Source organism: Acipenser ruthenus, chromosome 28 (genome assembly GCF_902713425.1).
Source record: "Acipenser ruthenus chromosome 28, fAciRut3.2 maternal haplotype, whole genome shotgun sequence".
Taxonomy (NCBI): Eukaryota; Metazoa; Chordata; class Actinopteri; order Acipenseriformes; family Acipenseridae; genus Acipenser; species Acipenser ruthenus.
In genome coordinates, this window is record NC_081216.1 from 23961636 (window position 1) to 23986633 (window position 24998).

Here is a 24998-nt window from a genome sequence, read left to right on the forward strand (position 1 = left end):
CCTTTTTCTCCCCCCCACCCCCACATACAAGTGCAACTACAGTGTAACAGTTGACTGTTTGGAACCCTGCCTGCCAGATGGCTGCGTTCCCTCTATCTGACGCTGCTACCTCACCTCTTTCCCATCTGTGCTCAGGAGGATGGCGTTTCCCACGTTGTCTCCCGTCACCACCACCTGTCTGCTTGCGGAGACGTCAAGGTTGCAGTACCACAAACTGTAACAGGGGGAGGCAAACAAACTGATGAAGACACACTAGAAAGAAATGCAAGTCAGTGAAAGAATATTAAGATGATATATATATATATATATTTATTTATTTATATATATATATTTTTTTACACATTCTGTAAGTGAATATTATTTTTTTTTAATGCAACTACCCTTCACTGTTTGATCACGCCAAAATATCTTTCCGACAACAGCAGGGTTAACATTTTCTCACCAAACGTTATGGTGATCGTGCCTGCAGTCTGAAGTGTTTGAGAATATCTGAGCTGTTCTACCACCAAATTCCTGCAGGCTCAGAGTGCTGTCGCCAGATGCGGTGTAGACTTGGGATGGGTTGGCAGGACTGAACTTCATCCCCCCAATAAGATCTCCTGCTCCTTTCTGCAACACACACACACACACACACACACACAGTGCAGGCTCATTAGATCACACACAAAACTAATTGCAACTGGGCTTAAAACATTCACACATAAAAAAAGGGACAAGAGTCTAACCTTCTTATCCTCTATATAATATCGGGGGCAGTGTTTTTATTTATTTTTTTTAATTCAAAGAACATACCCCCTTTCTATAAACTTCTCATATGCTTCTCTGTTTGGCTGTTTGGGCAGACTGCGCATCCTGGAGTGGTTTGGTAGCTAGGTCTTGTAACTGAAAGAAATAAACATGATCCCTTGAGGGCATTCCTACCTACTGTATGTAAAGGCAATACAAGCAATCATCAATTGATGCCACTGCACTTGATTAGAGCCATCAAGAAATAAGTGTTATAAGGTTTTTGCTTTGACTCGGTACCACCATGGTACATAGCTATAGACACAAAGTTATAGACTTACACACTTAATTACTTGAAATGATGACTTCAATTGCACTAATAGCGTACATAGTATATTTGCTTTTCAAGACAATCTATCCACAACAAACAAAAAAAGCACATTAACAGCAGTCTTAAATGAGCTGATAAGTGACTTCAGAGTAAAACATTGACTACCTGCTTTCCCGGGTGACCTTGTCGTTTTATTCACCTTCAATTTTTTAGAGCTCGATTCCTCTGGGCAGAGTCCCTGCTTTTTTCTCCTTCCTGGAGCGGTCCTCTCTTTCTTGCACTCGGGTTCAGATACTACAGCGAGTAGCAATTTCTTAGCCATTTCTCGACAAGATTATTCACTGCAAAATGCAAACGCTTTGCTCTGTCAGTATGCAACTTTGCATTGGCTTTTTCTGCTACAACTAACTTTCATACAACGCTCACAGCAAGTAATAATTTAATTATCATCACTATTATTATTATTATTATTATTATTATTATTATTATTATTATTATGTGCAAATATCAATTCAGAAGCCTACTGCATGCCTGACGTACTGTCCCACGGCGTTCTGTAAATATAGCATACAACCACTCTCTAAACAACGTACATACATACCCACGCTGACCTAAATCCTCTTCTTATGGGTGTGTAATTGTTCTTACAGCTCAATAATAATTTGAATGGAGCGATGTTCGACTCTTTCAGCACCCTGACACACGAGGATGTTGTGATTATGTCCCTGACCGGACGTTTCATAATTACAGAAATGTGCCGCATAGGTTTGTCCAGCAGATGGCAGTGCAGCATTGCTGATTCAAAATATGTTTTTTTTTTTTTTTTTGTTTTGTTTTTTACCCACACTGGCACATGGGTGAATCAACAGCATCATATGTCCATTTAATTTATATTTCTGTTTGTGATTGTTATTATCCTTGCTAACTTTTTTTTTTTGTTGTACACCTTTTTATTTCACGTCTGAAATGGATCTCTCTCAACCTAGTGGTACATTCTAACAAAGCCTGTGCTGATTTGGGAGAAAAGACGCGTTTGATTTTATTTCCTTACAAGAGTGTATACTGACAGTGATTTTTCATTGCACGGGATTGACCAACAAGCCAGCAGTCGTAGGTGGTCCCTAACCAGAAAACCCTGCAGTACACACTCACTGCATGTGGGTAATTATATTGTAGCAGTAATGTATTATATACGTACTCTTGCATTGTAAAAGTACTACTGTCCAAAATACCGTACCGTACAATCGACCCGTACCGATCTTAAATCCTGGAATTCTGCTTGTCATGAGAAAGTGAGCAGAAGACTGCCGATGGATTATGGTCTAGCTTAATATAGCAAATTGAAATTCAAAAACTATTGTTCTGAAGTATCGCAATGAGACCCCTTTACTGTAAGGCAGCCTGCGGTACCATAAACCTGTCAAAAACAACCAACATTGTGAATGCATTGCAATAAATTACAATGATTGAATACTAACTTAACATAGCATTCGACATATGCATCTAATGCATGTAAATAATGTGGGGTTGATTTGTGTGTGTAAATAAAATCCATTTCAGTCCCGAACGGGTTAACCCCGGTAATTGGATCAATGGATAGAGGTGCGCAAGTGGATTCAGTTACAAAAAAGCCCCTTCCAGACAACGCAAGCTGTCTATTATCCTGCCTGAAAGAGCAACTTTTATTGATTTATATATATAAATATTTTTATTTGTCTCTTAAACGCGGGTATGCGTCCCGAATCCTTGTTTGAAGCAGCTTATCGCGCTGAAAGTTAGGCCAGTCCTCCATTCAGCGTCGCTTGTCAGTGCCAGGGAGGTGCCTGAGTTCTTTCCTGTTGTAACTATACACTCACAGCTTCAGTGAGAAATTTCCAGCTCGGATGAAAGAAGACGGGCATTAACAAAAAAAACTGTAAGGAACAAAAAGAAAAGAAAGAGATTTGTATACTGGATACTTGTACAGGAAGGACTGGGATTAGGTGCTTATAGCATGGTTTTGTGAAACGGGTGTTTTTTTTTTTCTATAGAAGAGAACTGAAGCAGCAGCAACAGGTAAGCAACATGTAGCGCTAGTTTTCTGCAGCAAGGTTAGACTTCTTGTTCAATGTAACTGATACTCATTTGGGTCGTTTCTGTGGAGTTTTGCCGCATATTACTGTAACATTGCAACCCTTTGTGGGTCTGCTAGACAACATTAAGCCACAATAAAAACGATGCTGTGCAGCTAATGAGAAACGTATGCGTTGTTTTGAAGTAATAATTGCAAACATGCCTTCGGGAAAGATTGACAAACTTCATTTTTATTCACTGGTAACGCCTAAATCGGACAGCAATTTTTAATTACCGTAAAGCTTACTGTCTGTCCGCAAACTGGCTTAAGTGTAGAATACAATGGATAACATAAAGTAGGCAAAAACATATTTGGGCCATTATGTTGTCTTTGCAATTATTGCATTAGCATGCACACTTTCATTTTTTCGATGCAGCAAAGGCAAATTTAAACTTAAACTTTGCACTGACAAGCACATCACAATTGAATGAAAGATCATCAGGCGCCAGTGTATGATGACTTACCAAAATCTTTAAAACCTGGAATAACGAATAATATTTGATTATATGAACGTTTTCTGAACTCAAAATAAACATGCATTTTAACTTAAAAATAAAGACAAAACGCTTATATGTGCACCCTTTCAATTTTGATGTAATGCAAATAAGACTTTGATAACGTTTGGTTTAATGGAACCCTATTGGTGGAAGTGATATATTTGCATGTTCACGTGCTCCTTTACGCTAATTCGGAATGCGTACTGTGGGGTGCTGCTGTCCTTTTGTGGGGCCCCTGTTTCATGCAGTCGTGAACATTATCCTACAATGGGATCGCTAAACTTGTAAATGAGGATTTGTGACCTCACAGGAGACGGCGGGTCTGCTGGTTGCAGCGTAGTAGCCTATACAAAACAGTGCTGTATTTCATATCCTTTCAACGAAGAGAGATGTAGGCGAGCCCTGGATATAATTAAATATTCAAACGTCTCGCCATATGGTAGACCAGTTTTAAACTATATATCTGACAGAGGAGTGAACATACAAATGGGCAGTGGGGATTTGTGTATTTGAAACATCCATGTGGTTATATCATTGTTTAGCTAACGATTGAATACCTCCCCAACAGTACTTGCCCTCCCTCCCTACTCCCCAATCCCTACTCCCTATTCCCACTACAATACACAATACATGTTTAATACATTATCTTCCCCCCCCCCCCCAAAAAAAAAATCAATTCTATTGTATCAACCTGCCTCTAAGCAGTTTTTTTGTACACAAGGCAACACAAACCCTTAATGAATCGCACTAAAGCCTTGTGCTCACAGTTTGTCATTTGTAATGCTGTTCCCGTGCAGTTTCCTTAAGCAAATCAAACAACGCTGACATTTCTGATGCACTTGCATGAATTGTAAACAAGAGTAGAGATTTGTACTGTGTGCTGATTGGTGCGTTCTCAGAATTCTAACATCACCCCTTTTTACCTTTCAAGGCTGCTCCATTTGAAAACAGAATGCCCTTGAAACATTTTATGTTGTGAAATGACTTGCTGGTTAGGCAACTTTCCTGTGCCAATAGAGCCAGCGAAGCAGGCGGGGATCCATGTTGTTTTGGCAGCAGAGATAGGACTTAGGGTTGGTATTCATTTCTATTACTTGGTAGCGTGTATGATTGGGTTGGTGTCATTATTACAAAGAAGGGTAATAATAACCTTATAGCCTACTGTTGAAGTAATATACAGGTAAATATTATCTATACCCAATAGATACCGGTAGTTGTCTGATTTCTGCTTGGCTGAGTAGCAGTTAGAATAATAACAATGTTCGGTTGGCTTTAATATAGCCTTTGCACACACAGTGCAATTAAAGGCTCTTGGTGAAATGCATGGTGGAGTGTATCATAAACGGGGCTTGTCTTTGCAGATTTGCACTGTGATTGATACACTCCTTGTTCTTTTGAAGGAACCCTCTTTCCAGTCAGTGATTCTTGCACCCTGTCGGGCACCGCTTCCTGCTTTAGAGTTAGAGATAGCAACAGCTGGTTGTGCTCCCCTTAAACAAAATGTGGCAGACTATGAATTGGAATGTTTTTTAACCTAAGCTCAATCTTGGGTTTTTGGGTGGCCCTCTTCATTATTATTTGTTTATTTAGCAGATGCCTTTATCCAAGGTGACTTACAGAGACTAAGGTGTGTGAACTATGCATCATCTGCAGAGTCACTTACAACAACGTCTCACCTGAAAGACCGGCGCACAAGGAGGTTAAGTGACTAGCTCAGGGTCACACAGTGAGTCAGTGAGTGAAATACACAATCCTCCATTATACTTGAGTCATAAAACAAGTTTGCAGGCATTTGCAAGGTAACTTAGCATCTCTGCTAAAATGTGTATAGAAGATGCCGTTATTCTTTGGTATTGTTAAGATTAAGCCTTTCCCTGAGGGGGAAACATCTGAACGTATTATTTCCTCAACACAAAATATAAAACTAACCCATTTGCATTGTTTGTGTTCTGAGAAGGACATGGCTGGTTACTTTATCTGCAGCTTGTTTTGAATTCTTTTCATTGTTTTTTTTTAAGCACTCACTGGTGCAGGGATCATGTTTTGTTGGAGAGTATACTGCCAGTTGGAACTGCAATCTGGTTTAACCTGATTGTGTTAAAGATGGAATTTAAACCTCCTGGGAGCTACAAGAGGTTGTTTGCATGTGCTCTAATTGTTCTGCTCTGGGTAATTCCACTTTTCCCCTTGTGTGGGTCTAACTTCTTTGAAACTCTGTCTGAAACGCTGGTCTTTAAACTCTGTTGGCTGCTTTCAAAAACTACTATGATCTCAATATTGGATGAAAAGAACCAATAACCAGGGAGAGTGATTGCAAGACTGTATTATACAGCAAGTTACTTTTGACTTTAAGGTACAAGCAGTATGGCAAATGCCTTTTGCTTTTCTAGTAGGATAATGCTATTGACCTTTGTACTGTTGCATACCATTTGATGAGCATGTGAAATGTTTTAAATTCCTGCTTGTCTCAGGTCACTATAGTGGAAGTTCGTTATCTAGGAGGACAGGGGAAATTATATTGTTTTGTTTTCTGCCACGTCATTTTCACGATCCTCTTCCTATTCAGCATTGGTTTCATAAGGCAAGCACTGTACAGCTAGCCATTCCTCAGGGTTTTCCATAGAAGAGAAACATAATAAAACAAGCTTCTGCTTGGTGTTTCATACTGTGCATCCATAGTCCAAATAATTTCTTATTTAATTTGTCTTTTTGAGCTGTGCTTTCTATATTGTATCTGATAGCCTGGTCCATCCTTGCATGAGCTAAAGAAACTGTGTGCCATTTTCTTTTTGTCTCGCATTACGATTGAAAGAAATGGGTGTGAAACAAGTGCCTCTTTGTTCCCATGCCTACCAAGGGAATTTAGAAACAGCGAGCTGTCGTGAGCTCAGTATAGTGAGCTGCACAGTGATGAAACAGAGGACCCTTTGACGGAGGTAGCTGCTACACGGAAATTATACACACCGAGAATCAGTCCAGCTTGCTGAATGGCTCACAGGGGACGCAGCCATTCCAGTTGGCATGGAGAATAAAAGGAGTGGATGCTATTTTTTGTTTGTTCTATGCTCAGTATTATCATTCTTCTACTTCAATTTTTAAACAAACAGTTTTCTAGTCTGAAAAACCCCTTTCATAAATGGACATCATATGTTCCTGGGCTGCAACTGAGTTTAATCACTGTGATGCCAAGTTGTTGACAGGATTAGCTTTAGCTTTCACTCTCTCGTATGCCTTTTGTAAACTGTTCTGGAAAGAAAGAAGTTTGCTCTTGCTTTCTTGATTTCTTCAGAATATGTACCCTGATATCCTGATACTTTAAAAAACCCCTTGTAAAATGTATATTTTCCTTCCTAGCAAAAGCTGGCAATATTCATGCATATCTTAAGTGGGGGTATAGAACTGGTTGAAAAAGGCTTTTACACTAGTTTGTGTCATCTTGGTTGCCCATGCCAAGCTGGTTTGGACACGTGAATCTAGTGCATTAGCGTAGAAAGCAGATTCTCAGTGTGTGTGTTTTTGTCGTAATAATGCTGGTACCGCCTTGTGTTCCAGGGGTGTGCTGATGAAGCACTGGGCTGACAGGTTAATTGATTGTGTTTATTGACTGCAGGGCTTGCAGAGAGGTCTAGAGATTCAACAGGGCTTGCTGTAATTTGCAGCTGCAGTAGACTTCTTTGTGTGTCGCATAATTAGATTTTATCGCATGATCTATATCTTCTAACAACAAGTGATGCGAAAGCACAACTTGAGTTAAGTTCAAATTTCCAGCTGGTCATGCTGAGATCATCCGTCCATTGTACACTCACCGTCTCTCTAATTGAATTTCAGTGTTTATTAAACCACAAAGCCCTAAACACGCTGGTTTCCTGGTTTATTCGGACATCCAGCATATACAAACAAGATAGTACACATTTCCGGTTAGATTTTTAATGCATATTTTCTTGTAGTCTACATTTTTTTTATTTTGGTTTACTTGGATCATTTAAGACTCAAGTTTTGAGATCAATCAGCACTAGGATCCGGACAAGCATAGATGGGCCGAACGACCTCTTCTCGTAATGTTCTTAAGTTTTCTTATGTTTTGTTAAATTGCATTATGAGGTAGAGATCAGTGTACTCTTTGGTAGCCTCTGCCCTGCTCTTAGATTAGAAGTTAGAAGAATGTGAAACTGCTTACCCACTTCAGCTCTTGTACTCTATTCTGCTGTAAAATGGAAAATGCTTATAAATATGTACAGTACATTTCCGATCAGTGAGATTAGTCTGGTCTAATACTGGATTTTATTTGAACTTCTCACCATTGAATAATGTTTGTTTGGTGTATGACGATGGCACTCCCTGTTGTAGGAACATTCTTTGCCCCAGCTTGCAGCTTGCTGTTTTCGTTTTGCAGCTTTCTCATTAGGACTTTTCCGAGGCTTCGACTTGTGGCATTTCACTCTGGCCTTTGGAATGTGCCACTTCTCTGACTGTTATGCTGATATTAACCCACGGCGCATGTCTTTCACCCCGTGTGTTCAAGAAGAGCCGAGGCATTGCCATGCTGTACTCCCAGTGACAGACTTCCCTGGTTCACTGTACTGCAGCTAATAATTTCTGTTTGCTCCTGTTCTAGGACAAGCTGAGAGCTGAACTCAATCCAGGATCCCCACAGAACTGCTGGAATTCCAACTGATTTTACTGCCTCTGGGGTATGTCTTTTTAACTTGTATTTTATTATTTTTTTAAATGCAGGAATATATGGCTTTCAATTGATTTGTGCTGGGTTTCAACAGTTTTCGAAAGTAAGGGCAGCATTAGGAGTGGAATTATTTGAGGATTTAGCACAGGCTTCTCTCTGTGTGATGCTGTATATTTGAAGAGTTTCTCATTCCTGAAGACTTCCTAATCGGAGAGACGGTGTCTTGCATAACTTTAATGTCCAGCTTTTATTTATTTTTTTTCTTTTAAAAAAAAGAATTTCATGACTTTGGAAACCCTTCAGATAAGCTAAGTTTGACACCCTTCATTGCGTGTTGCTGTGGAAACAGGTGTTTACTAAAGCGAGCGGAAGAGGTCATGTCATTCATGATATTGTTATTACTTTCTTATAATGTCTGTTTATGAGTCACCGCTGATAAGGCGGTGTCATATGTTTAGCAGTTGTTCTAGCTGTTCAACCTGCTGCATGCAAGTTAAGACTAGCTAATTATTACCTTTGTGGGAGTTGGATGTTTAGCAAATCACAATGCTTTTAACTAAACCAAACAACCACGTCCATCTTCACCTCTTTTTATGGCTTTAAAAACAGAGTACCTCATTACAAGGGGACGTTCAAACCATTGGACTGAGCTGGTGATGTTCCTTGCATTCTTTCAGTCTGAGGCGTTAGAGCAGCGTGTTTATGAAGACTGTATCTGGAATGGACTCCACTGCAGTTATAAAACTCTGTCCAAGATGTTCCCACATGGAGCATTTCAGATATCCTAGAACTGCCTGCAGTAGGTGATTTCAAGAAGCGAAGACTCAAACGGAAATGTCATCATTTAACATCTCATTGATTTGTGTTGTGTTGACTAAAAAAGAAAGCCTTGCACAATCTACTCTGACGTTTGCACTACATTTCACACTGCTAGATCTTGCAAGCAGTTGGCAGTGAAAAGACACCATTTGATATAAATATGTAACAATAAAGTTGCAGAAACACTAGATCCAGTAAAGCAGTGATAATGCAGGATACCGGTAAGCCTCAATGGTTTTGTTTTTGTAACTGGTATTAACAAAAAAAATCACTGCTGCATCTCCGTGCTTGACTGAGGGTGTCCATGGGACAACCAGTTAGCTCATGGGGCTTGATTCTTGAATATTCTGTAGTGCACTAAAACACACATATTTAAAGGAAGATGGTGAGTCTTTAACCCTGTTCATAGCCTCCCTCTTTGAAGAATGTGGCATGCTGCCAAACAGATGTCCGAAGCAGTAATTTTGGTTTCTTTGGTGCATCCCTCAAAATGTGCCACTGTTGGTTGATTTGGTGGATTGTGAGAGGCATCACATGTAGTAGATAGATTTTTTTTTATTATTATTATTTATTTCTTAGCAGATGCCCTTATCCCGGGTGACTTATAATTGTTATTTTTACATACAGTGTCATTATTTTTACACATTATTTTTACATACAATTACCCATTTATACAGTTGGGTTTTTTGCTGGAACAATCTAGGTAAAGTACCTTGCTCAAGGGTACAGCAGTGTCCCCCACCTGGGATTGAACCCACGACCCTCCAGTCAAAAGACCAGAGCCCTAACCACTACTCCACACTGCTGCCCCATAGATACCCAAAGGGTTACTAATGCATGTGATCTTTGCATCGTAGTCATGAATAGATTCACTCAATAATTATTTTGTGTTGAACAATATCTGTTATCAACAGTGCTGGGGGGTATCCATTGGAAATATAGAGAATATAAGAAAGAAAAGACAGCTGCTTCTGTATTCGGTACTATTTTTTAGGAAATACACAATATTTTGGTTAAAATGCTGTTTTATTTTGACCGACATTGTAATAATCAGCCCTACACTGTATCGTAGGACACAGCAGGTTTAGATCAAATAACTTTCAAACATCGCACATTGGTTCTCTGTTCACAAACACATTATCATCTGATTCTGTTGGTCGTTCAAAGTCTGATTATTGTGTCAGTTGCCTGGCGTGGTAACTACTAGCTTGATCAAAAACAAAATTGAAATACTTACATGAAAACATAATATTTTTAGTGGATCAAGAATGTTGAGAAAACGTTAATCAGTTTATGAATATTCAAAAGAAAACAAATGTTTAGAAGTGTAAAAAAAAGCCAAATGGCAAAAGTGGGTCAGATGAAGCAGAGGATGCATAGCGCTGCAGATACTGCTGCATTGAGGTACATGTTCCCGATGACAATAAAAGAACATCCTGAAAAATAAGCAACACAGTAAACTAAAACAAGAAAGTGAACTGAGAGACAAGCAATCCTTTTATGCGGCTTTTACACACGCTTTAATAAAAAGACAGCGCAGAATGACTGTGTTAATGAGTTTGTCAGAGCGCTGTGCTTTGCTGGACAGCCACTCAATAAAAGTGGCTCATACATTACTAATCGGGCAGTGTAATCAGTGTGCCAGTAATCGTTGCTTACTGTATGTATTGACATACAGGGCATGTTTGTTCAGTATGTTTTAATAAATAAAATGTTTGTTTATGAGTAATGGATGAGGGCGTTTTATACTGCAGCAGTATCTCAAGGAAACGAGAGTGCATTGTAACCCTGGACAGGCTTCTTCTGGATATTCTGAGGGAAGCACTGTGTAAAGAGGATTTCATTGTTGAGACTGGAGTGGAGGGGGAGGTTCATGCCTTGTCTTTATACGCATGGGGGTGATAAGCTGGCACAGTCCCAAGAATCTGGCCTTCCTGCCCTGCCAGCCCAGTCTAAATCTGGCCAGGAGAAGGATTAAAGCCTGGCATCATGGGATTTCAATTAGTTTAGAATACCCGGCTGTGCATGTTTTATAATCGATTTTTTTTTTAAATAGGGTGTTGTTAAAAACACTTTGAATGTTTGAAATTTCTAAACTTGAGATATTCTGCACCACTCACCGCTGTTAAGTAACCTGGAACCAAGTCTGGTTAAGGCAGTGGAGTTAATGATAAAAGAACCAGGAATTGGTTATAAAGTACATCTAAACATTCAACAGCAGTGTGGAGTAGTGGTTAGGGCTCTGGACTCTTGACCGGAAGGTTGTGGGTTCAATCCCCAGTGGGGGACACTGCTGTTGTACCCTTGAGCAAGGTACTTTACCTCGATTTGCTCCAGTAAAAACCCAACTGTATAAATGGGTAATTGTATGTAAAAATAATGTGATATATGTATAATGTGATATCTTGTAACAATTGTAAGTCGCCCTGGATAAGGGCGTCGGCTAAGAAATAAAATAATAATAATAATAATAATAATAATTCTTGATTAATGGTTTTGTAGTACTAGGCATTCTAACTAATTGATTATAAACTGGCAACAAAGGTGAGGTTACTTTTCCCCAGTAGATTGAGTTCTTCGGAATGTATGGTATGATGGGCTTAGACTGATTTCATTGGAATTGATGCAGTATCTTTCTTTGCATCTACTGTACTGTATTGATGGGATCATATAACCTTTATAGCTTGGAGAAAATTGCAGGCATCATTAGATGAAGAATGCAAAAAGGGTAGTAATATATTGATTCAATACAAACATAATCCATTGCAAGTCATCTTGTCTCTCTGCCTTGGTTGCCATTGTTTTAATTGAAGTCATCTGCAGTATGCATGATTTATCCTGGATGTTGTTTCATTGTGGCGAGTGGATATGATTTAAAAAAAGAAGAGAATTGCACTCCTCCAGATTATTCAGAACACTTGCTAAGTACTGGGACATAATGCTACGGTTTCCTAAGTTAATAAACGCTGGGAAGACGTCTTTCTCATTTCCTGCACTGCAGACATTAGAATGTAAAAGTTAGTAACAGACACGCATTTGTGATGTGGCAAACAGGTGTAGTGTTGTATTAGTTGGCTTAGGCTGAATAAACAATATAAGATTTATTATGGCTTCTATTGCAAACTAACCCCAGCAAGGACAGTTCAGTTAAATTAAACTGTAATGCCTTTCAGAGGCACTGTTCTATATAAACCCACAATGATGTTTGTAGTGGCCGCTATGTCCCACTGAGAAGCGTCATCGAGATAGACATGCGTTAGGGTAAGCATGGAAGTTCAGCAGACGTATTGGTCCCTATAATGGCCTACTGTAGAGTAATCTAGATAGATAGATAGTGTAGATGTCATTTTAACTTTAGAATAAATCGCAACGCAAGCTGTATTTATGTAATTTGATACATTCTAAATCATTATTCTTTGTTTTGGCCACACGCTGCTGCATCCTAGTTTGAGGACAGTCAAGTTAGACGTGCCCATAATCAGACAAGTAAAATTTCACACCGGTTATGAAACTCGACACAAAAAAATGAAGCTTTATCATCAATGTGGGTATGAAAACACCAATAAATTGATAATTATTAGGTTTCAGTTTCTTATTTTATATTGAGGCATCATAAAAGCATCTAAAGGGCTATATTTACAGAATTAACAGTTAGACTTAACTTTTGATGTTAAAGTTAGAGTAAGTTATTATAACAATATAGTTGAAGAAAACATTTTAATAACAGGCAGATGCCATTTAAAAATCCTCCAAAAAAATCTCAAATGAGGTCAATAGCACATAATGGGTTAAGGCTGAACACACACACATGGTTTCCCAGGCAGAATCCTTAACTGTTAGCCCAAAGGATAGTGTGCTACCAACATTGCCTTCCAAGCTTTTTTTATTTGAAGTGTTCTCAATCCCCACATTTCATTACTGACATACAGTATTATAATTCTTAATGGAAAAAGCTTTCACCTTAAGCACTCAACACTCAGAGCCCTGGTTTTGCACAGACTAGTCTCCTAAAGGCATCCCACACCTCCAGGATCTAAATACAGCACCCTGTTAACCATATAAATGAAATGTGTTGACCCTTCTATTCACATAATTAAATACCAGAGAAATGAGAGCAGAAAGAGGCGTGTGTGATATTATGAGCTTCAGGCAGTGGCGTTTAGATCATGAAAACAGACCTTAATAAATCATTGGCAGAAAACATTTAGCATGAGCCCGAAGTCGCTGAAGGCACTGACGAGATGGATTCAGCAGCTAGCACAGGGAAATCTAGGACCATAGTGCAGTACAGACTTTTCCATCTATTGCCTCGTCCTGCTGTTTATTTCTGTTGTTTATGGCAGTCCTCCACAACCAGCTAAGTATTGAGGCTTCTTTTCTTTTAGTGGGGTTTAACAAGTGCCACCAACTCATTACTGTGGGAACTGAAACTCAAAGGAAAAGCAGGAGATCCTCGTCTAATGCTGAGATGTACCTTTAGCCCGCTGGTGAACTGCTTGGTTTTGACACTGAAGGTCACAAAACGGTTGCAGTTCACCACTCTCTGTGTTTCAGTGTTCGTTACGGCATGCTGCATTTCAATTGGCAGTAACTGATCAAGAGGCTAATTTTATAGACGGCCCTATTTAGAATGTTTGTGAGAAATATCTTGTGCAGCATTCTTTCCTATGTTCTTTCAAGGGCAGTCTTGCAGTGTAATGAGAAAATGGAAACGTTATTGATGTTCTTCATTGTACAGTGCAGTTGCCATCGCATATATCTCAAGTCCTGCAATAAAATAATTTTAAAAGCTCTTTTTATAAGATGGAACAAAACACAGATGTTAAGAAATCCTTCTCAAACTGTTTATTTGAAACACATGTGTATAGCACGCACTAAACTCAACACAGGGAGTTATTCTGTAAGAAACCAGTTTTTCTTGTGAGAACTGTGCCCAGTCAGTTATATAAACCCATCTCTCCTGACCTATAACTAAAATATTCATCTCTTTTCAAACCTACCAGCTCTGTGATTGTGCCTTGGCTGTTTTACTCTGATAAGAACAGAATGTTTTTGTCCTGCAGCAAAGCAGTAGTGGGACAGTGTTAACTCAGAACTAGCATCTCAGGGAATGCCTATGGGATCCATAACACAACAAACTATTGTTTGAATTCCTTTGGTTAAGCAGATCTTGGTAAGTTGTGGAAGGGTATATACTGTATAAAATAATATAAACTTATATGAGTTTTATGTTCTTGCTTTGTTTTTTCGACGGCTGCTGTGTAGATCTCCACTCCGTGCTGTTGGTAGATGGAGTACCCCAAATCTCTTTATATATGCAGGATTCAGCACTGAGACTTTCTGACCCAAACAATCCCTGTTTTGGTGCAGAGCTGTGCAGTGGGAGTCTGTACAGTGAAAACAGAATGTCACCACTAAAAACCTATTTATTGTGAAATACTGCTGAAAGTAAATACATTTGATAAGAAAAAAAAAAAGTAATCTATGCAGTGTTTGGTCTCTACCAGGATCAGCGTGTTAGTCCTACTGTGTGGCGCTGCTAAACTGTTTTCATTGCTCTAAACTCCTATATCGTCTCTCTTTGTTTAGATCCAGTAAAAATTGCAAACATTCTGTGCTGTAAGGACACCCCCGTGATGTCGTACGAGGGAGACCTGGAGCAGGCTGACACTGGAGAGAGTTTCTGGGAGGTAAGGAAGTTGCAGACAGGCCTTGTATACCAGCGTTGACGCACAGTGAGGTGACAGAGCTTGGGTTTGATCCAAAGTGCCTAAAAGAGGCCCTTCGCACTGCAGATGGAGACTTGCTAGTCTCCATTCGCACAATAAAACAGAGCTTTTTAAATGTGATCCCCTCTAGACTTGAAATCAGCCTGTTTTGTAACCTATTCCCACTTCCCTTGCAGGAGCTTCTCTTTCATGTGTAAGCACAGCACATTACAAATTATGCACCTGCTTAAATTATTGTCTAATTCTGTGTAAACAATGCCTGACAAAAGCATTGATCTTACCAAGGCTTCAGAAACAAGTAACACATAGCTTCTGAACTGACACTTGATTGAAAAAAAGAATATGTATGCAGTTTACATAACTAGCTTGTTTGCATACTAACTAGAAGTCACTGTGTATATATTACATAATAACGATACTGGTATAAACATGCTTATTTTTTTGTTTTTGCTTTCAGCGTAATGTTTATAAAATACATTGCTGTTTGCAGCCCTCATTTTCTGAAAATGGGCCCCTAAACATGATTTACAAACTGCATGCATGTAAAACTATACATACTGATTTGGATCTGGGAGAAAACACACTACTGAAATTAGGAATTTCTAAATGGCAAGGCTTACAGAACATGAGAAATGAATTCTAAAGTTTAAAGATTAACAATGCTTAGAAGAGCAGCCGATGTTGTCTCGTGTAGTTTTACAAGTGCTTTACAGAACTTGGGTAAGTGTGAATTTGATGGAACATTATGTACTATGTCAAGCGTGTAAATGAAGCTCTGATCTCTTTCTTTCTCTCTCCTCTCTCAATCAGCCAGGGAATTACAAAAGGACAGTGAAGCGGATCGATGACGGCTACAAGCTGTGTAATGAGCTGGTCAGCTGTTTCCAGGAGCGAGCGAAAATCGAGAAGAGCTACGCCCTGCAGCTGACTGACTGGTCCAAGAAGTGGAGGAGCATCATTGAGAAAGGTGGGGAGCAGAGTACAAAGTGTAGCATTCGCAAAAAGTTATGCGTTAGCCAATAGCACAGAAAACAAATCCCTTCCTGTTACTGGCATTCGTACTGTCGTTTGTATGATGTGTTATTTACTCTGGATGTGAGCTGGAGAATTTATTATTATTATTATTATTATTATTATTATTTAAGACATTTTAACACCAACGGTTATAGTAACTAGAAATACACAAAGTTCTGGGTGATTTGAAAGAGTTATTTTAGTACACAAATGTTTTAGCTCGGTTTCCCTCAAGCTAAAAAAAAGAAAATAAACAATTCTACCCTGAAGTTGGGATCACCAATCTCATTTCTGTGAAGCAGAGGCCTCTGGAGAGAAAGCCCCTGGCACTGACCCGCTCTGCCACCCATCACCTCTCTCCTGTTTCAGGGCCGCAGTACGGCACGCTGGAGAAGGCCTGGCATGCCTTCATGAATGCTGCAGACCGGCTCAGTGACATCCACACGGAGCTGAAGAGCCACCTGGCTGTGGAGGACAGCGAGAAGGTACGCAACTGGCAGAAGGACGCCTACCACAAGCAGATGATTGGGGGCTTCAAGGAGACCAAGGAGGCAGAGGACAGCTTCCGTAAAGCACAGAAACCCTGGGTCAAAAAACTGAAGGATGTGAGTCGGATGGATTCTTATTTCAGTTTTTTTGCTTGGTGACCAAGTATTACTAATAAAAATAATAATAAATGACAAACTCATTCCTAGGTCGAGGCTGCAAAGAAGAGCTACCACCAGGCCCGGAAAGAGGAGCGCACTGCACTGACCCGCGAGACCCACGCCAAGGCAGACTCCTCCGTGTCCCAGGAGCAGGTGCGCAAGCTGCAGGACCGGGTGGAGAAGTGCACCCAGGAAGCTGAGAAGGTGGGTCTCCGCCCATGTGCTGCTCATTTCATATACTGTAGGAGTCTCTGCAAATTACTACCTGCTTTACTCTCTCAATAGCGTTCCAATTTATACTGCGCCCAAAGTAAACATTGTGCATTGCTTTATAGAGGCTACAATCCCTGGAAGCCTTAGCAGTGTTCTGTATGAAAGTCCTACCATATAATTATTTTCTGCCTTTCCTTTTGCTATATAGTACAGGAGTGGCCAAAGATGGCCTTCTAGCCCTGGTCTTTGTTGCAGACCTGTTCTAAGTTCTTTCATTGAACCAATTAACTCTCTGTCCAGAACATGAAGTAGTTATCTCATTGTACCTGTTAAACCTGGAGTTGAATGGGCCTGCAGTACTGGGATTGGACACCCCTGATATAGTATCTTCTTTCCTGACTTCTTGCTCCTGGTTTCCAAGTCCTATGATCCCTGCTGCAGTCCAGACTGTGAGAGGAGAGGGACCTTTTCTTGGTTGGGTTGGGAAGCAGGTACAGTAACGCTGCAGTTTTTCTTCAGGCTGCGCCATGGCTACAGTGCTGACAAACTTTTTGTTTGCTTCAAACGTCATACACCCAGGGTGTGTTTGGTGGCACACGGGAGTTTCACGAATGTAAAATATGCACGTCTTTTAAAATATGCTGACATCGTCCCTGATCTGGTGACCCATTTGTTCTAGACCAAGGAGAGGTATGACAAGGCTCTGGAGGAGATCAACAGGTACAACCCACGATACATGGAGGACATGGACCAGATCTTTGAGCTCACCCAGGAGGCGGAGAAGAAACGGCTGCAATTCTTCAAAGAGGTCCTTATGGATGTTCACCACCACCTTGACCTCTCCAGCAAGGACAGGTAATTCAAGACCTATGTTTGCATCTCCTCTGATCTATTCCAGTTAATAATGCCGTTCTGGGAAAACAAATGCAGGTATTTTATCTGTGCTACTATATATTACCAGGGTAATAAAAATAGCTGTGTAATCTATTATTGGCTACTCAAAGTAGCCTGTGAACTCCTTTATAAGCTTTTTAATAGAAGGCAAACATTTTAACTTCCTCTTTTGTTGAAGTTGAAAGACAACAGAATGGACCTTTATTTATTCTTCAGGCCTGCCTTCTCTATTTTTTCTATTAGACCTGTTATAGAACTGTGGAGTCAACACACACAAGGTAGTCAATGTTTACCCCTGCTTCATGCTCCATTCCTTAAATAGCAAACTGAAATCGTTGGGTGTGACATGCCATGCCTGGTATTATCTGTATATAGACGACCTTTCAATTTTTATAGAAGAGTGCAAAAGATATCTGAGGAATTTTTATTCTCAATGTCTTATCTTTTCTCTGCTGTGATCACTCCATTAAAGAATTGAGGCAAGAAGGCAAGATGGGGGGCCTTAAGAGGAGAAAGAAGAATTGCTATTTTTTATTTATTACATAAAAAATCCCCTTTTCTATAATAAATGCTTGGCTGTGGGTTGCATCTGTCTGTCAATAAGCACAAGTGTTGAAGTAAAAGCGGAGGAAAGCAGTGAAATGGCTGGCAAGGATGCTTTGTTTGGTTGGTGGAGTGCTGAATACCCCACTTCATGTAAAGCAGCTTCAGTGGTATTAATATCTTTTGAATACTAGTCAATAAATCTCTGTAATCGAACCAAAGTGACTACAAATTGAATGTTAAAGTTGCTCTCTGATTTCAGCTTCCACTCCCTGTACCGAGACCTGAACCAGACCATTGTGGCAGCCAGTGACCAGGAGGATCTGAAGTGGTGGAGAAGCACACACGGACCGGGCATGAACATGAACTGGCCACAGTTTGAGGTAAAGCCTGCGCCCCTGTACCTCTGAGCTCTGACTGCTTACCTGGGTTTTTCTGCATAACTGACCCCCGTTGGTGCAGTCATGTGGTGCACTACTAACCATTTTGAGCCAAGATGAAAACACCAAAGGCTAGTTTCACAGTCTGATTGGACTACCTTACATAAATGAACATTGAGTATGTCAATGCCTGCTAATCTGGGTCTGTGAAACCAGCTGGGATATTTCACATTTGCACATCGGCATAGTCTAACCCATGGCTCCAGGCATTGACCCAGCGTGCCACCTCTGACTCGTCTGCACTCTTGACAGGAGTGGTCTCCCGAGGCAACCCGATCGATCAGTCGGAAGGAAAGGAACAGCAAAGCAGAGGATGTTGTGACTCTGACCAACATTGTACCCGCTGGAGAGGAGGTCACACAGACAGCACAGGAGCTGAACAGGTAACTGGAGCAGAGCGGTGTGTGTGGGTGTGTTCGCGACAGCTTACTAAGCAGTGTCTTCTCACATGTGTACAGTCTGTATAGGCTTCGTGTCTGTAAAGGGAGTACATAGCAAGACTTAAGTCGGTACTTGTTTTTGTTAATTACATTTGCTCCCTTCAGGCTAATTGTGCAGATTCACTGGGCCTGTGGGTACCTGAGTGAACATCTCAACATACTAAACATTTTTACTTCAAAAGTCAACCAAGAGCTCACTTCATCATTAGCTTTGAGCATTCTTGTGAATAGTTAGGTGTTTCTAAGGTAACTTAAATGATTTAGTGTAGAATTAATGGCAGGCATTTATTATTTGTTTCTTTGTCTCGTACAGTACTAGGGCTTCATGCTTGTGTCTGATGTTTTAAATCCACAGGTCTAATGTAGAGGATGATGCTAACCGTTACTGTGAGAGCTTATCAGATCAACCCGAACAAACGTTAGTAAATATCATTCCATTATTTGACTGACTACACAATCTGATCTCGCAACCTGAACCAATCATCACCATCTTGGTAGTGGGGACTTCACCTGCTCTCATCTGTCTGCTGGGAAAGGAGGGAAATCACGCTGTCTGGAGTTCTTCTATCCCTTTTAAATTTAAAGCTGGAATTGCATTATCAACGTACATTCATGTTATAAAATGTATTCAATCTGAGTAAAAGTAAAGGAAATTCTTATCCATGACGCCTGGTCCAAACGGTCAACATTCTTCAGCTTTTCTTGTAAATGATGCATACAGAGGAGGGTTTCATTGCTAAAGTACTTTCTTTTTCATTTTTAATATGCGTTTTCGGTCCATGTTAAATCCGTTCCGCACTCCCTTGGCCTCGTCCTTCATTTGAACTAAACTGCTTGTTGCTGACTGTCCTCCTCTTCCTCTAGAAGCACCAAAGATTACTCCTCGGACTGGTCCGATGAAGAAAGCCCCAAAAAATACATCGGCACCAACGGTGTGGAGGAGGACGTGAAGGTACCGGGGGTGCAAGTAAAAGCGTTGTATGATTACATGGGGCAAGAGGCAGATGAGCTGAGCTTTAAAGCAGGTATTAATCCACTAATGCTTGTTAATGCTACAGAGGCACCAGACTGTCTTGCAATGTTAATATTATTTAGGACGTCTTGCATGTGGACCTCAGTGAACCGTTAAGTCACTCAAAGGAGGAGCCCTGCAATCAGTAAGGGTGTGCCTCCTTGGTGGCTTTGTTTTATAGAAGCTTTCACCAACCCCCCCCCCCCCCCCCCCGTAGAAACCTGCTGAATAATGTTACATTAACATAATGATTTACATACCTTTGTAGTTTTCCATAGACCGACAAAATCTAACATGAAATACTATACTGCTATTATGGTTTCCAGTAGAACCTTGGGCGATATCATTTTGTAGTTTATTGTGTATTTTCCTCAATCCTAAAATTCTACGTGATGGAAAATGTTAGGCCATAGCTGTAAGTCCACACATGTATTCACAATTTGATAAAAGCGTGTGAAACTGCAATAATAAGAAGCAGAAGACACGTTAACATTATGAAAGTCCCCTGTAAAATACTGTGAAACTTAAATTCATTTTAAAAGCCTTAAGCTAAAAGTTGTGTTTTTTTTTTTTTGGGGGGGGGGGGGGGTCCTTCACTCTGAAGTGTCATTTGTCCTCATTTGTAATTAATTGCCTTCTCATTTAACTGCCATCTACCTGTTTAAATTTTCTCTTTTAATTGTCTTGTTATGATAACTTACTCTAATTTTTGTTAACTCTAAATGTAATGTATCAGCTTGTGTTCTGATTTCTTCAAATAAAGTAGTTTGGTATTTAATGGGTTAAATCCGTGATGCCAGAACCTTGTATTCTAGGTATTATTAGCCGCTACTTTGTCCCAATGTTGGTTTACAGTATATGGTAAGGTTTACATACCAGAGATACTGTTCCCAAGCTCATATTTTTCTTCTTTTGGACAAACTGATTCATTGTAGTTTTTAATGTTCGTGGGTCTATTTTAATGATAATGATTTAAAACAGCGGCGGATTTAAATACTGTTGCCCTTTTTAACTATTAATCCTACTGCTGGTTTCAACTAGGGGTGATGTATTGATCCACTCATTAGCCTTCCTACATCCAATGAAAATGCAGTGAAATTGGGGAAGGTAGTATTAAGCTCCACCTCTGTTTTAGATCATTAAAACAATGCCTCTACTGTAGGTCGTGTGTTTCAAAATATTAAAATGAATAATATTCTTAAATGTATTAATTAACAAAGTTGTGTGAATGATCCAACACATTCCTCTGACAATTACTGGGCCATGCTGAAATCTGAGGTTTAACATGCATGCAGTATGTCTTCAGTTGAGTAACCTGGCTATTTTTGTGCAGATAACATCAACAGCGATTTATGACCTCTGATCAATCATACAATATACTGCTTAACAAAGATGTTATTGACAAAGAGCTTAATACGTTAACGTGGCAGTTATTACATTTTACTTGGCAGCAATAACTGATGAGTACTGATTTTTGTACTTGGAGGAAATTAGAAAACTATTCAATTAAGGGTCATTTATACTATCAGTTTGGGTAACAGTTACATGTATCATTCTACAAACCAAAAACACCTGTGACTATTGATCTAGTTTGGAAAGTTTTTTTCTGTACATTTAATTTTACAGACTGTGAAAGCCAATTTAATCTGTTGATCCAAAATTAAGATTAACACTTAAACATTTCAGATTCTAGGAATGCATTCAGCAGTACAATATGCACTGCTGGTGCCACCGTGAAAGCACCATGCCTGCATAAGGCAGGGGAAATTAAGAGTTGGGATTTAGAAAGAAGGTATGACATGAACTTCTTGTTCGGAAAGTAGTTCATATAGACACTGGGGTGTAAATAACTCCAGCTTTCATAAAGCCTTAGTGTTTGAGTCATAACATGATACTTGAGAAAGGTAAGTGTTTTAAATCATAGCAGGGTCCCAGTTTTTCCCTCTACACTAATTAATTCCCAGTATCTTTGGAATATTGGCTTCAATGTGGGTTTCTGCAGGCCTGAGTCTTTGATAACATGATTAGCTTTGGCTACTGTTGAGCAGTAGGCTTCTTAAGATGTTGTCATCCCAAAGCCTTGGCAGTCATAAGAAACCCCAGTGAATTCAATGCAAGCACCGGGTACTGCAACATGAAGTAACACTATAATGAGTTTGCTATTCAAAGGGGAGGGGGAAACCGTTCTCTAACTATACAGTGTGTGTATTCTGTGAACGGTTTTGTTTCATCTCTTTGGTTGCTGTGGTAACAAGTCTCCCTTTCTGTCTGGAAGGTGAAAAGTTAATGAAGATTGGGGAAGAGGATGAGCAGGGCTGGTGCAAAGGTCAGCTTGAAAGCGGACAAGTTGGACTTTATCCTGCTAACTATGTTGAGCTGATCGGGTCATGATGACCAGTTCCTGACGTCCTGCAGCTGTTCATATCGAGGCCAATGAGAGACCGAGAGACAATAACTGATCTTTGAGTCGGAGGGGATTTCGACTCCCAACCCTGAAGCTAGTTCCAGGTCATATGGTTGAAGTTTTGTGAATTATACAAACCTATTGAATGCAAAACTAAATAAATCCAGATAATTCCACTGTGAAACGGGACACTTCTCAAGGATGTTGCATCACTGAATAATACTAGCTTGGATTTGCAGCCACTTTTCTGTATTTTTATATATTTGAAGTTCAGTGCCTTTAGTAAGTCCAATTGAGTCTGTACTGAAGCTGCTCCAAGTCCTTCCTGTCAATGCACACTCGTTCTTGGAAGTTGGCAGATTCAGGGTTCGGAAGTCTAATTACAACCTCTTTGACAAAGAAAACAGTCCGATATTCATTTTGAATCTCAGAAATCAAAAACCCCACTTATTATCTATAGTTTCTATTGCTTTTTACTGATTTTATATATATATATATATATATATATATATATATATATATAAATATATATATATATATATATATATAAATATAAATTTATATATAAATTACACACAATGTTGGGGGGCAAAGTTATTCATAAATATATTCACAAGTATAGAGAGGGGACAAATGTTTTTTTTTTCTAACACGTTATAGTAATGTAGATTTTGTTTGCTAATAAAACAATTGAAAGGCAGACTGGTGCGCTATCCTTTCATGCTTGTTAAATATTTAAAACTGGATTCTCTGGATTCCCTACTGAACAGGCTTTTACATGGAGAATGTTCAAGTGGTGTTGCTCTGGCTTCATCCCATAGTACTGTACCAAGTAATTAGTTTAATATACTGTTTCGTCTCATATTGCTGTACCTAAAGGTTGGATTCTTGACACTACAGCAGTCAGTGCTGCTATACGGAAGTTGTTCCTGCCATTCGGCACAGTGTTCAGTGCTTGCTTAAATGTAGCTTTTAAGTGAGAGTTTTGGACTGGGATACGGGGGCTTCAGATCTTGATTCAACTGTCCGCATCGCTACACTCTTGGGGAAGAAATACAAAGTATTCAATACAGTTGCTGATTTTGAGAGAATTTTATTTTGTGCCTGAACTTGCTTTTTGAAGTTAAATAAATAAGTGTTTGATGCCAGAACTGTTTAAATATGTTTTATTTATAGTGTTCAGCTGCATTTTAACAAGAATCAAGATTACAGGAAACCAGGAAAAAAACTCTACTGCATATATTCAGACTCCAAATGTTTTAAAACTGATTTTTGTCATTTAATTGATTCACCAATTAATTTTGAAATTGGAGTGGGGGGGGGGGGGGGAAACTGCTGTAAATCCGGGTGCGAATACAACACTACTGTAACTGCTAATGAGCTAATCTTTGTACATTTTTGAAAGGAAGAACAAATAAACATTCGATGGAAGCTGTGTGGTTGATTCTGAACAATTGGTTCCAATTCATTGTTATTTCATCCGTGTTGAAGACCACTGTGCCCGCACCCCTCGCTCCGCATTATCCAGGATGCTGGGTACAGAGCCCAGCCTATTGGTGTGGATCAGGATGCGTTAGCACCAGCTGAGAAACCACAAATAAAACCCTTTTCCGATTGGTTGGCTCAGGATTGTGTTATTCAATGACTATGATAAATATAATGCCATTCGGTCTACTCTGGGAAACAAGATTTCTTTGTATTGCTGTTTTATGTATATAGAGATATTTATTTCACTTTTCAACATGGCTTGCATACAACAAATGTATAGTCATCACTATCATACTGTATATAACATTTTAATCAAGGCAGCAGTGCCACGTAGTTATGTACAGTATAAAAAGCAGTCAAGGTCATGAATAGCGGTTTTCTAGTTGCTATGCTAAAGATGACATCACTTTTCATCTTTCATAAGAGATGTAAATAAACCTGATTCCTATTACAATGTCCTCGGCTGTACTAGAATCAGTAGTCTAGTCTGAGTGTAACTATTTTATATTGTTATTAATAAGTGCAGTACATCCATAGCAAAGAGATCCGAATGATGGCAATAAGCTCATTGCTCATCAATACAAAGTTTCATTTCGACTGAAGTGAATAGTTTGGGTGTCAAGTGCAATAGGGATGAAGAAAGCAATGGTAAATAAAAAGTTCACTGCAGCGCTCAGAAATTCCAACTGCTTCCCACACGTATACTCAAACAGACGTCTTGTTATCTTCAAGTTTTTATTCTGGTAAATCATCTGTAGCCCCAAAAATGCAGATTAAAAATATTTCAAACATGCTTCATGACGAGTGCACACAAGCAAACCTGCCCTAGGCAAAGTTCTGATTTATTGGCTTCTCACTAGGAGAATTTACTGACTTGTAGCTGTGTTTTTTTTGAAATGCTGAAGCTTGCATGGGATTAATCGGAGTGTTTATTGTTCAAATGGGGATAGCTGCTGCAGCCAAGAAAGCATGAGAGAATATATCCTTCTCTGTGTGTTTAGAGCAAA

General features: G+C 39.6%; 1 protein-coding gene and 1 long non-coding RNA gene across 7 annotated transcripts; one reads left to right on the forward strand and one right to left on the reverse strand.

The window, feature by feature from the left end:
* Positions 1 to 8: 8 nt before the first annotated feature.
* On the reverse strand, positions 9 to 1407 carry LOC117434902 (uncharacterized). Its single transcript, XR_004549104.3, has 4 exons — positions 1223 to 1407; positions 793 to 882; positions 443 to 609; positions 9 to 214 (listed from the first exon to the last, which is right to left on the reverse strand). It is a non-coding gene; the product is annotated as an uncharacterized LOC117434902 (long non-coding RNA).
* LOC117434899 (protein kinase C and casein kinase II substrate protein 3-like) lies at positions 250 to 23719 on the forward strand. Of its 6 annotated transcripts, none has more exons than XM_034057610.3 (12): positions 250 to 268; positions 8283 to 8358; positions 14757 to 14857; positions 15707 to 15863; positions 16280 to 16515; positions 16606 to 16761; positions 17450 to 17625; positions 18470 to 18590; positions 18900 to 19030; positions 19443 to 19505; positions 19952 to 20112; positions 22375 to 23719. In XM_034057610.3, the coding sequence occupies exons 3-12, from the start codon at positions 14804 to 14806 to the stop codon at positions 22488 to 22490; spliced, it is 1371 nt and encodes a 456-aa protein (XP_033913501.1). In that variant the 5' UTR covers positions 250 to 268; positions 8283 to 8358; positions 14757 to 14803; the 3' UTR covers positions 22491 to 23719. The 6 variants fall into 6 exon arrangements, with proteins under 6 accessions (XP_033913501.1, XP_058859335.1, XP_058859334.1 ...); XM_059003351.1 differs by lacking the exon at positions 250 to 268 and adding an exon at positions 2683 to 3112 and having other exon boundaries at positions 19952 to 20039; XM_034057608.3 differs by lacking the exon at positions 250 to 268 and adding an exon at positions 2686 to 3112.
* The last annotated feature ends 1279 nt before the right edge of the window (positions 23720 to 24998 follow it).